At 48.3% G+C, this 12,729-nt stretch overlaps 1 protein-coding gene across 1 annotated transcript; it reads left to right on the top strand.

Moving 5' to 3' along the window:
- Positions 1–3,517: 3,517 nt before the first annotated feature.
- Positions 3,518–12,506, top strand: lmln (leishmanolysin-like (metallopeptidase M8 family)). Its single transcript, XM_061089003.1, has 17 exons — positions 3,518–3,577; positions 5,528–5,965; positions 6,477–6,580; positions 7,216–7,246; positions 7,629–7,711; positions 7,869–7,986; positions 8,838–9,016; positions 9,179–9,284; positions 9,604–9,698; positions 9,831–9,948; positions 10,036–10,143; positions 10,222–10,409; positions 10,550–10,682; positions 10,891–11,050; positions 11,173–11,303; positions 11,786–11,996; positions 12,236–12,506. The coding sequence occupies exons 1-17, from the start codon at positions 3,518–3,520 to the stop codon at positions 12,334–12,336; spliced, it is 2,364 nt and encodes a 787-aa protein (XP_060944986.1). The 3' UTR covers positions 12,337–12,506.
- The last annotated feature ends 223 nt before the right edge of the window (positions 12,507–12,729 follow it).

Genomic DNA, 12,729 nt, shown 5'->3' with positions numbered 1-12,729 from the left:
AACTGCACATCACACTGTGAACATTTAATGTAAATTGATGATAGTTGTAAAACAAAGCTTAGTTCCTGTTATTTATAAAGTCGTGATGACTCGAAGCTCTTTACACTTTTACATTCACACAGAACATCTATTAGCAGCACTTTATGCAGATGGGTCAGACTGGGGATCGAACCTCCGACCTGCAGGTTGGAGGACGACCGCTCTCCCCCTCAGCCTCAGCTGCACTTGAGAATGGCGCTGTGTGGCGTGAGGCGTCTCAGAGACATGTGTCAATCAAACTATCAATGGACTCCACGGCAGCACAGGTGTTTTACAGGTGACCTGCAGGGCGTGGCCGGGCACGCTGGTTAATGTCGACGCACCTGAGAGCCGGGGATTATTCCCCAGATTTATAGAATATGTAATAGAGTGGAGAGGTCGTCTCTTCACTCAGAGAACCAACACGACAAAATAACCAAGGGTTCAGTTTATTTGATGTTTCTGTACCTCATGTGTTTTCTAATGAGCTGTGAAATATTATTGTTAAATATATTTTTAGTGTATTTATTACCAAAGCAATCTTACATTATCATTTCATTTTAATGATCAAATAAATAGCCTAAAAGCCTGCCCCTTGCAAATATGATGATCAATACTGCCGTGTGAATTAATTTGTTCACTATGGACCTGATGTCAAAGTTCACCAATAAAGAAAATGTCCATTAAAAGTTATAATTCGCTGGTCATGTTTGGAGATATGAGGACTTTGGTAACACAGCTGGTCACTATTTCAATACATATATTTAATGAAGCTACTAATGTGTGCTGCTCAAAGTTTTTTATATCAAAAAGGAAATAGAACACATAAGTCACTTTTTTATGTTGCATATACATATATTTATTGATGCATTTATACATTTACACATTTTTGTCTATCTACTTAATCTTACCAATCTATTTTCTATAAGACAGGAGTTTCCATAAACCCAACACCAGTGAATTATTAATGTTTTCTTTGCAATTTTGCTTTTAAATCTGACAAAACAAACAGCTGAGAGCTAAGAGCTGAGATCTCGGTCACCAGGAGGATTATCAGAACCAGAACCAGAATCAGAATCAGAATCAGAACCAGAACCAGAAGGTATTTATTGCCCAGTAGGTTTACAGCTACCTGGAATTTGCTCTGGTTATTGATGCATACAATGAACATAGAAACATAAAAACACAGTAAATACACCACACATAAGAAAAAAAACAATAAAAAAGAATATATATTTACTCACTATTTACTTCTTATTTACTCACTTTTTCTAAAATGTATACAAAGTAACATTTATTTAGACATAAACATATCTATATAAAATATCTAAAAGATATAAAAAGTGAAGTAAAAAGTGAAATGCAAAATGCAAAACAGTAATGAAAAGATACAGAAGGAGTCTGAAACCAGGCGGAGTCTAAATGATCCAAAGTGTCTGTTTGTGTTGAAGAATCATCACAGAGCAGATTCATGAAGTGATAACACACAAGTACATCACAAGACATTTCTAGTTTCTCTCACTGTAAAGAAACAGTAGTCAAAACCAACATCATCCAAATATTCATTAATGCATTAACGTTATTAGAATCACTATTGAGACAATTACTGTTTTTCTGATGTCAGGATGTGTTCTCTCTCTCTCTCTCACTCAAGGAAGCACCAGCCGCGCTGTTCCATGCTGTAGCAGACAAAAGGTTTTCTATCTTCACAGGAAATGAATCTCCATTTTCCTCCCTCGTTCAAATCTGCAACACCACATACGACTTCCATCGAGTCAGGTGGGTTGAAACCAGGGGACCAGGAGCTGAAAGAGAAGTTACTCCCGTCGGACCAGTAAATCTGAGGATCTCTGTACAAACCGATCCATGCATATTCGCCATCGGGTATCAAGCTCTTTATCTCTTTGTTGTCAGCTTCGTTCCTCACAGTGGCCAGATCTGTGAAGTGTTCTCTGCAGTGCTTCTGAGCCTCAGACCAAGTCTTTACTGTATACACTCGCACAAACTCGAATCCTCCTGCAGCTGAGTCTGAGACAAAAGAGGGATTATTGAGATCACACAATGGATTCCAAAATCATATCTTAAACATGATGTTGTATCGTAAAGATCAATATAAAGCACAACATTACCTCTGTAGCAGACAGATGGAAGCTGTTCATGGCAGTAATAATCAAACCATTTTCCATTTTTTCTTTTCACATCCACACAGAGCTCATTGGCTCTATTATAGTTTGGTTCACCAGGTTTCCAGTTCCTATATTCAGCTCCACTCTGGTTGAACCCATCTGACCACTTCCAGTCCACATGACTGTACAGGCCGATCCAAACCTGAGACCTGTGACCAGCAGCAGGAACTGTGTCTTTCAGTTTCTTCATTTCTTCAGTGTTTCCCACAGTGGCCAGGTCGGTGTACTTCTCTCTGCAGTAGCTCTGAGCTTCAGTCCAAGTCTTTGCTTCAGACACAAAGTGGTACTGGTGGAGGAGGCAGGTGGAGAAGGTGAGGCACCCTGAGGAGGAAACCAGTTATTGTTGTTATATATGAGGACTCAAATTAATCTCTATGTTCAGATTTCCTGATAGACATCATACAAACAGTTAAATTCACTGACCTGAGAGACACAAGACACCAAAGAGGATCCGGTCCATCCTGATGCTGCTCGGTGGACTGTCTGTCCCAGTGTCCTCCACCAACACCTAACTGATCCAGCTCTAGTGCAGCTTTAGGGAAATGTAACTCCAGCTCCTCCTCTGCTACAGACAAGAGTGTTCTGTTGAACTCTTGTCTGTAGAGGAGGAGGAAATGTAACTCCATTTCCTCCTCCTCTACTGTAAATAGTCAGTGTTCTTTATGCAAAAAGGCAAAGATGCAAACAACAATTTTTTCTCATGTATTTCTGGATGCATGTCACTGTGCAGATAGATCTGATCGTATCTGAACTCCTCTTCCATGTTTCTGGCTGCTTTGCATTGTAAATCCTCTCTGGCAGGAGCTCTGTGTATTCACTCATGTCTCTCAGGGTTATTATCTTTGTTATTATCTTTGTGTTGATGTTGTTTGGTACTCCAGATCTCATGCAGTCGACTCTACTCACCTCTGGCCTTGTTGAGCCGTAAGGCTGCTGTTCTGTGATACTTGTGAAACCTCCATGTTCACAGACGGGACATGGACCAGACCCTCAGTGTCTGTTGAGGACGTCCTGACGTCTCCGCAGCACAGACCTCAGGTCAGCTGACAAACCAGAACTCACAGGTCGTGACTGCGGTCAAAGACAGAAACATGAAAAGAAGATTTAAGTGAATCAGACAAATGAGTCACTGAGACATCAGAGAGACATCCTGCTCAGCCAATCACGTCTCTTTAATCAGTTCACAGTGTCTGAGGGTCGGAGCGTGGGAACAGGACACACACGTCCATTCACACACCAGCCTGAAGACAGACACACAAAACTCAGGCTCCACAAAGAGAGAGGGGGGAAGGGGGGGGGGGTCTGTGGCAGTAATGCACCTGGACGTTGGTTCCAGCCCCAATACACCGAAGAAAGAAGAAGAAGAAGAAGAAGTGTGTGGATGTGATTTGGATCATGTTCACTACACTGTTTCCAGATCAGTTAAATCACTACTTCCATTACATTTTTTATTTAAAATAAATTAAATCCATACACAAAAGTTATCAATAACTTATCAAAGTAACTACATTTAAACAATTCTGCCCGAAACATCTGTGTGTGAATCATAGACTGTTAAATCAACTTTTACAGTTTTTTTCGATTGCTTAAACACTAAAATCAAAAGTATTACACAATTATCAAAACCTTACACTCAAGGAGCAGAACATGAGCCCAGATCTGAACCACTATCAGCACAATGTCAGCTTCACACTCTTTGCAAAACATTACACACAGTGATCTGCAAAACACTAAACACACTTGTAGACATTAGACACAGAAGTATATGAAGATGTCACTTCCTTGCAACCCCCCCCCCCCCCCCCTATGAGCCAATTGGTTAAACACAGCCATCGCGTGAGCAAACACATGACTGTTTAATTGTAGACACACCAATCTGGTTTAAGCACTATACAAAAGCAGCAGCTGAGTTCACCTGACTTCAACCAAAATGGAGCTTGTGCACAAAAAAGAAGAAGAGTGAAGAGTGAGAGGGGGAATCCACGGAGGAGGAGAAGGCTGCAGCATGAGTATGTGGAGGTTTGTATTGTTCTCTTTAGCACTGTGATGTTGCATACTGCACACGTAACCTTTATCATGTAAATGTACTGTATACCAGACCTATGCTGAACTACACAATCTGTATTTCACTGTATTTCTGAGAGTTTTACAGATGGATGCTGAGGAAATCCTGCATGAATTCATATCCATAGATGAGACAAGGTTCAACCTGACATAAGCAAGAAGGAGAAACAGAAATATCATTGGCCACGCCCACGGGGCTATAATCAGTGTCCCAGGGCAGCGGGGGGGTAACATCACCCTTTTCGCTGCCATTACACAGAATGGGGTCCTCCTCCGTCACACCTGGGCTCTTACAACACACCTCACATTCTGTGCGATTGCACAACCTCGTCACAGCAGTAAACCACAGGCTCCAGATGCAATACACTGTCATCTGGACCATGTGTCCTTCCACCGCTCTGCTCTGGTCCAGAACTGGTTTCAACACCATCCACAGTTTATAGAACTACACCTTCCACCATACTCTCCCTTTCTAAACCCAATCAAAGAGTTTTTCTCGGCATGGCGGTGGAGGGTTTACGACCCCCCCCCCCCCCAGGCTCAGGTGGTCCTCATTGAAACCTGAACTGGATACAGAATTTTCTGCTTGTCTGATATTTGCTGAGCTTACAGTGTTATGCACACTCCTGTAGTAGCATGGAAACTGGGACATGTTTTGTTGTGATTCTCCATGTTGACATGTTGACTGATTTGGGAATATGGAGAGAATTAAATTCTATTTTCATGAGTCTGCAGCATTGGTGTTGTGTAGTGTTTGGTGAATTTATTGTCTATTTGCACTTTCTCTGTGTACTTCACTTACAGGACTCTAATCGCTGAGAACTGGAATTGCTAAAAGTGTTTGAGATTAGCAGCAGTGTGTAACTGGTTCAAACTGAATTAAGTCATATGAAGCGTGTGTGTTTCATATGTTAATAAAATATGGTTTTGATAAATTAGTCTATAGTTTTTATAACATTGTTTCAATTTGCAAAGGTTTTGATGTGTTCTGCTGATTGTGTGTGTGGTTGGAAACACCGGGCCCTGTTTTCAAAATCGTGCTTAAGCAATCGAGAAAAACTGTAGTTCAGAGAGGACGCCCCCTAGTGGCAGAACCTCCTCACTGCACGTCCCTGACCAATCTGTGTTCCACAGGGTGCTCTGCTTCTCTGAGTGACTCCTCCTGTTCACAGACGATCTTTGGAGCGGAGCCTCCTCGCTCTACGCGGTGGGAGTGAGAGGTCTGAGTGAGAGACGATCTTCGGTGCCGGTGCTCTCAGCTGATTCAGGAACATCCTCCGGGACCGGATCCGCTGTTACCGGGCTGTTACCGGATCCGCTGTTACCGGTCTGTCACCGGGCTGTTACCGGGCTGTTACCGGATCCGCTGTTACCGGTCTGTAACCGGATCCGCTGTTACCGGGCTGTTACCGGACTCTTCCCCTGGACCCGGGCCTCTACCGGCCGCTGCCGCCGTCTCTCGCCCCGGGTTGAGACGCTGCTCGCGGGGGAGACCATGTCCTGATGAGAGGCTCGAGTCCGGAGGGGACCGGACCACGGACCGGACCAGGGACCGGACCACGGACCGGACCGGCGGAGGCTCAGCTGCTCGGGCCGGAGGGAGGATGGAGCTCGGCCGGGTCCTGGTCCTCTTCCTGCTGGCTGTGACCGTGAGCTGCTCCGGGACCTGCCGGCACCGAGTCCCGGCTCCGGACCAGGTGAGCCCGCTCCGCTAGCTTAGCTCCACCGGGAGAACCCCGGGCTCCACCGGGTGTTCTCCCGGTGTTCTCCCGGTGCTCTGCGGGCCACCGGGTCGCTGCTCCACGAAGCGAACCCGGGCGACATGTTCGTGTTTCAGTGAAAGAACCGAGCCTGGTTCCGTCGAACGAGCTGTTCTGGTACCGTTAGCATTCAGGCTAACATGCTAACATGCTAACAGGAAGACGCTGTCTCTTTAAGGGCCATCTTCAGCCCCGGTTTCCCTAGCAACAACGGAGAGAACACTTCCGGGGAGATCCTTTCAAAATAAACGTTGTAAACACATTTGTTGTGTATGAAGTTTCTGATTGAAAACCTCTAACACAACAACCTTTACAGTAACCACTGATGTGTCTGTGTGTAAAGTGTACATGTGTATTACTGTACAGTTTGTATTCAGTGTGTATTGTTGAACTTTCTACGATTGAAGTATTGTAATCTACAGAAGTCGTATCTCTGTGTTGTCTCCAGGTCGTCCACCATGTTCACCTGAAGCCTGAGCGCTTGACCAAGAGAAGCTCGCCTGACGACCTTCAGCTGAAGATCAAGATCATCTACGACCACAGCGTCGACCAGTGAGTCCAGCAGCTGCTCCACTGAAGCTTCATCTCAGTGCACCACACCAGAGACACATGTTCCACTGAAGCTTCATCTCAGTGCACCACACCAGAGACACATGTTCCACTGAAGCTTCATCTCAGTGCACCACACCAGAGACACATGTTCTACTGAAGCTTCATCTCAGTGCACCACACCAGAGACACATGTTCCACAGGAGCTTCATCACAGTGCACCACACCAGAGACACATGTTCCACTGAAGCTTCATCTCAGTGCACCACACCAGAGACACATGTTCCACTGAAGCTTCATCTCAGTGCACCACACCAGAGACACATGTTCCACTGAAGCTTCATCTCAGTGCACCACACCAGAGACACATGCTCCACTGAAGCTTCATCTCAGTGCACCACACCAGAGACACATGTTCCACTGAAGCTTCATCTCAGTGCACCACACCAGAGACACATGTTCCACTGAAGCTTCATCTCAGTGCACCACACCAGAGACACATGTTCCACTGAAGCTTCATCTCAGTGCACCACACCAGAGACACATGTTCCACAGGAGCTTCATCTCAGTGCACCACACCAGAGACACATGTTCTGGACGTCTTCTGTCTCCTGCTCATGTCCTCTTTCTGTCCACAGGCTTCCTGCAGACAAGAGGAGACTGGTGAAGGTGAGGGACACCTGAGCTCTTGTTGGTCATCGCTTCTCAAACTCTTTCCTTCCTCACACGTGTTGATAAACTCTGTCCAGTTTAGCTTCTGGCTTCAAGTCCAACAGAACCTTGAAATCACTGCAGATTCAAATCCTCAGATCCGGTTTAACAGTAACAGGAATATGAACAGTAGAAGAAGAAATGTACATCACTATTGTGATCGGATGTATAACTCTGTGTGTGTGTGTGTGTGTGTGTGTGTGTGTGTGTGTGTGTGTGTGTGTGTGTGTGTGTGTGTGTGTGTGTGTGTGTGTGTGTGTGTGTGTGTGTGTGTGTGTGTGTGTGTGTGTGTGTGTGTGTGTGTGTGTGTGTGTGTGTGTGTGTGTGTGTGTGTCCTCAGGATAAGCTGTTTCCTCAGGCCATTGACTTCCTGCAGAGGGCGTTCAGTGTGAGGAAGAGGGCGGGGCCTGTGCTGCTCAGCAGGTACCAGCTCTCTAACGACACGTCACACACGTATTAGCCAATCACAGGGAGGGATTTGTGCGTCAGTTGCAGTTGAATCTGTGAGTTTGATTATGGGATGTAGCTCCAGCAGGAGGCGGTTCTGATTCCACGTGTGGTTTCTCTGTGTGCTCTGAAGACAATGCTCCACCAGCCAGTACCTGAGGAAGAGAGACGACCCTCACCGCTACTGCCAGGACGCCTGTGCAGACGTCACCCGCTGCGGCCCCGTGGTCGTGCCACAGCACCACCTGCAGGTCAGAGGAGGGATAACGTGACAACGAGACCTTTACTAGAGTCTCAGCAGTGTGATGCAGACATGTTATCAGCTCTGTGAGTCTGTGCTGAGGAGCTCTGATGCTAATTCTAATTGCATTAAATGTCATTATCCTTGATACTGTTACTGCTTGGTTATGGTGAAGGGGGGGGGGAAGAGGCAGCTGGGGAGATAGACAGAAGGAGGTGAAGGAGGTGAAGGTGAAGGAGGTGAAGGTAAAGGAGGTGAAGGTGAAGGTGAAGGTAAAGGAGGTGAAGGTGAAGGAGGTGAAGGTGAAGGTGATGGAGGCGAAGGAGGTGAAGGAGGTGAAGGTGAAGGTGAATTTAAAGGAGGTGAAGGTGAAGGAGGTGAAGGAGGTGAAGGTGAAGGTGAATTTAAAGGAGGTGAAGGTGAAGGAGGTGAAGGTGATGGAGGTGAAGGAGGTGAAGGAGGTGAAGGTGAAGGAGGTGAAGGTGATGGAGGTGAAGGAGGTGAAGCAGGTGAAGGAGGTGAAGGAGGTGAAGGAGGTGAAGGAGGTGAAGGAGGTGGAGGTGAAGGAGGTGAAGCAGGTGAAGGAGGTGAAGGAGGTGAAGGAGGTGAAGGAGGTGAAGGAGGTGAAGGTGAAGGAGGTGAAGGTAAAGGAGGTGAAGGTGAAGGTGAAGGTGAAGGTAAAGGAGGTGAAGGTGAAGGAGGTGAAGGTGATGGAGGTGAAGGAGGTGAAGGTGAAGGAGGTGAAGGTGATGGAGGTGAAGGAGGTGAAGCAGGTGAAGGAGGTGAAGGAGGTGAAGGAGGTGAAGGACAGAAAGAACAAAGACAGGAGCTCCTAACGTTTCCTTTGATCTCCCCTCTCAGCAGTGTAAAGTGTGCAGTGAGTCTGGGAGGTCCTGTGGCCCCTCAGGCCCCCCCGACGGCCCCGGGGTGGGCGGGTCTGACTTCGTGCTGTACGTCAGCGGCGTCCCCACCGAGCGCTGCGGACAGGAGAACATCGTGGCCTACGCCGCCTACTGCCAGCTGGAGGCGGAGCTAGACAGGTGAGGGGGGGGGGTCCTCGACTTCAACCTGTGGTCCAGACTGTGAATCATTTCTGTTTGAGGATGTTTCTAAGTGTGTGTCTGTGTGTGTCTGTGTGTGTGTGTGTGTGTGTGTGTGTGTGTGTGTGTGTGTGTGTGTGTGTGTGTGGGGGGGGGGGTCAGGCCTATAGCCGGCTACGCCAACCTGTGTCCGGCCATGATCTCGTCTCAGCCTCAGGAGTTCCAGGGGATGCTCTCCACCGTCAAGCACGAGATCATTCACGCTCTGGTCAGACTCTTTATTAAATCTGATGTGAACAGTTTGTTTCTTAACGCTGACTAATGACCCTGTTCATAAGATGTTTCTAATGACTAACAACATGCCCTTAAAAAGCAGCTTGGTGATAATAATAAGTGAACATTCATGTGAAATAGTTTTATCAGGTGATCAGTTCCTCTCATGTTATTGTTTCTTTTTTATTATATATAAAATCAATGCACATATAGAGTAGAATAGAGGATACACATATATGCAGTGGAGTAATGTGAAAAGCACCTGAGTCTGAGGATGTAAACAGAGCCACTGCACTTCCTCCTCTGTCCACCAGGGGTTCTCAGCCGGTCTGTTCGCCTTCTACCACGACGACCACGGGAAACCTCTGACCCCCCGCTTCGCCAGCGGCCTGCCGGCGTTCAACGAGAGGTGAGGACCACGAGTCCGTGTGTCGTCCTGTGGAGAGTCGTCCTACAGCTGCTGACCTCAAACCTGTGTGTCTCTGTGTGTGTGTCTCTGTGTGTGTGTGTGTGTGTGTGTCTCTGTGTGTGTGGGACTCAGCCTGGGCCTGTACCAGTGGAGTGAGGCGGTGATCAGGACGGTGAGCAGACTGTGGGACATCAGAGGAGGAGTGATGGTGCGACACCAGGTCCACGTCCTGGTCACGCCCCGTGTTGTGGTGAGAATCACTTTGTGTGACTTGCTCCTCTGACGCTCGGGTCCAGTTGTGTTTCCAGCTGATGTGAGTGTGTCTCTGTGGCTGCAGGCGGAGGCCAGGAGACACTTCAACTGTCCCATCCTGGAGGGCATGGAGCTGGAGAACCAGGGCGGGACTGGGACTGAGCTGAACCACTGGGAGAAGAGGCTTCTGGAGGTGACTGCTCGGCTCCGAGGTCGACTCAGCTCTCTCTCTCTCTCCTCTGGTCTTCACCGTCTTCTTGCTCTCCCTCAGAACGAGGCCATGACGGGCTCACACACACAGAACCGGGTGTTCTCCCGGCTGACGCTGGCCATCATGGAGGACAGCGGCTGGTACCGGGCCAACTACAGCCTGGCTCAGAGGCTGGACTGGGGGCGTGGCCTCGGCTGCGACTTCGTCATGAAGAGCTGCAAGTTCTGGATGGACAGACAGAGACAAAGGTGAAGACAGGACGAGTCCCCACAGCATCAAGTCCTCTAACTCTGAGTCTGTTGACCTACACTGAAATCCCAGCTGTGCTTTATGAATCCAAACATGTAATAAAACCTGATTCATAGGTTGGATGTGTGTGTGTCTGCAGGCGTCACGCGGTGACTCCGTTCTGTGACACGGTGCGAGCGTCTCCGCTGCAGCTCACCTGCCGACAGGACCAGCTCGCCGTGGCCGTGTGCAACCTGCAGCGGTACGAGCAGGAGCTGCCGCTGGACTACCAGGTACACACACACACACAGACACACACACAGACACACACACACACACACACACCACCCGCACACACACACACACCACAGACACACACGCACACACCACACACACACCACAGACACACAGCTTGAAGACAAACAGTAGAACAGTGGTGAAACAAGTGTGTGTGCGTTAATGTGTGTGTGTGTGTGTGTGTGTCTGTGTGTGTGTGTGTAGTATTTTGATCAGATCCCTGACGTGGCTCCCGATCAGCTGTCGTTCTTCGGGGGGGCGGTGGAGATCGCAGACTTCTGTCCCTTCAGTCAGGAGTTCAGTTGGCACCTGAGTGGAGAGTACCAGAGGAACTCGTACTGCCGCGTGTCGGAGAACCAGCCAGGTAGCTTCACCTCCTCTTCACCTCCTCTTCACCTCCTCTTCACCTCCTCTTCACCAGGGAGGTCCAGCTGGGCCTCTCCTCTCAGGAGACGGAACCATCTCACCTCCTCCGTGTGCTTTCAGACTGGTGGAGGAACTACGGAGCGGAGCAGTACGGCCCGGACTCTGTGTGTCTGAACCAGAAGTCGGCCTTCGTCATGGAGCAGTGCACCAGGAAGATGACCTACCCGGACTGGGGCTCCGGGTGCTACAAGGTGCTGGAAACTGTCTCATGTTAATCACAGTTTTTAACAAACGTTAAGATTTCACAGTAAAATCTGTTTAAAAACAGTTTATTCAACAAATCATCATAACTGGACGTTTCATTTCTAACAGCAGCACATGAGAGATGTTTGGGAAAGTTCAGGTCTGTTAAAAGATCCTGATTGAACTGAAGTTAATTTCCTTAGACACGCCCACAGCTGCCAGTCCCTTTCTGATTGGTCCAAACCATTTCAATTTCATATCATCAGTGTGAATAAAGAACCGGTGATGACTCGACGTTTGTTTCAGGTCGTCCGTCTTGTTCTTGTTCACATGAGGGAATTTCTACACATTAATTCAGATGTTAGCTGGGGCTGATGAGAAGTCAGTGGTGGAGCTGGTTGGTGGAGATGAACCATCACAGGGACGACAGATCTCTAATGTCTTCAGGAGGCGGAGTCATGAAACCTCATCATGTGTGTGTGTGGTGCAGGTGTGGTGCTCGTCCCAGGGCCTGACGGTGCTGGTGCAGGACCGATCCTTCCTCTGCGTCCGTAAAGCTCAGCTGCTCAGCGTCAGCGTCCGGGTCAACGACTGGGTTTACAACGGCGTGCTGGTCTGTCCCGCCTGCGCCGACTTCTGTGACGACTGTCCTCTGCCTCACCAGCTCCCGCCCGCCAACGCCTCCAGGTCCAACCCCATCGGTCAGTGTGGCTCCTCCTCTCCTCTCCTGAATGTTTCCTTGAGTCTTTATCAAATCATGTTTTACTACCAGGATACAAACATTGAAATGTTAATCGTCAGAAGTTTGGTAGAAACCACAGAATTAGTGTTAAAGTCCAAGCAGCTGAGACGCGTCTTCGGACACGAGAGAGAAGAGAAGAAGAGAATGTGATTCTAGGTTTTCTTGGTCTGAGTGAAGTTTGTGATGTTGTTGTTTCAGACCCGTGCTCCAGCTCTCCAGGTCTGGCCATCACTCTGTGGCTCCTGCTGCTCAACCTGCTCCCCCTGGTGGCTGGACTGCTGCTGTGCCACTGCAGATGATTAACACAGCTGTTCCCTCATCCTTTCATTCTTTATCCGTTTCTTTTCCTCCATCATTCCTCCTCTGGACATCTCTCCGTTCCTCTTCTCCGAAGCCAGAGGAAGCTAGGTGTTCGTCCCCCGGTCAGACGTCTCGTTGCTGAAGCTCCGGTTCTGTTTCTCTTCAGGTTTCTTCTGCTGGACACGCTGCTCCTTTAGTTTTGGTCTCGAAGCAGAAGTAACGACCACTTCACTCCCAGAACCTCCCCCTCCACTCCAGGTCCTCCTGCTTCATAGATTCATGTCTAAACTTCATGTAGCGTGGAGTCGCTGAAGATCAGGAGGCTGCTGCTGGGTCCCGGCTCCAGTCCCCACAGACCAGGAGGACGTGGACACGTTTGGACCGAGGGACTC

The sequence above is a fragment of the Limanda limanda genome, chromosome 16 (genome assembly GCF_963576545.1).
Source record: "Limanda limanda chromosome 16, fLimLim1.1, whole genome shotgun sequence".
Taxonomy (NCBI): Eukaryota; Metazoa; Chordata; class Actinopteri; order Pleuronectiformes; family Pleuronectidae; genus Limanda; species Limanda limanda.
This window is presented reverse-complemented; position numbering and strand designations above follow the sequence as displayed.

What these genes read in the sequence shown, in the direction of transcription:
- lmln (XM_061089003.1), top strand. Translation starts at nt 3,518, where the DNA reads ATGCACCTGGACGTTGGTTCCAGCCCCAATACACCGAAGAAAGAAGAA. An exon ending in TGGTCACGCCCCGTGTTGTG is followed by an intron (nt 9,949 to 10,035) that starts GTGAGAATCACT and finishes CTGTGGCTGCAG; the next exon opens with GCGGAGGCCAGGAGACACTT. An exon ending in AGCTGCCGCTGGACTACCAG is followed by an intron (nt 10,683 to 10,890) that starts GTACACACACAC and finishes GTGTGTGTGTAG; the next exon opens with TATTTTGATCAGATCCCTGA.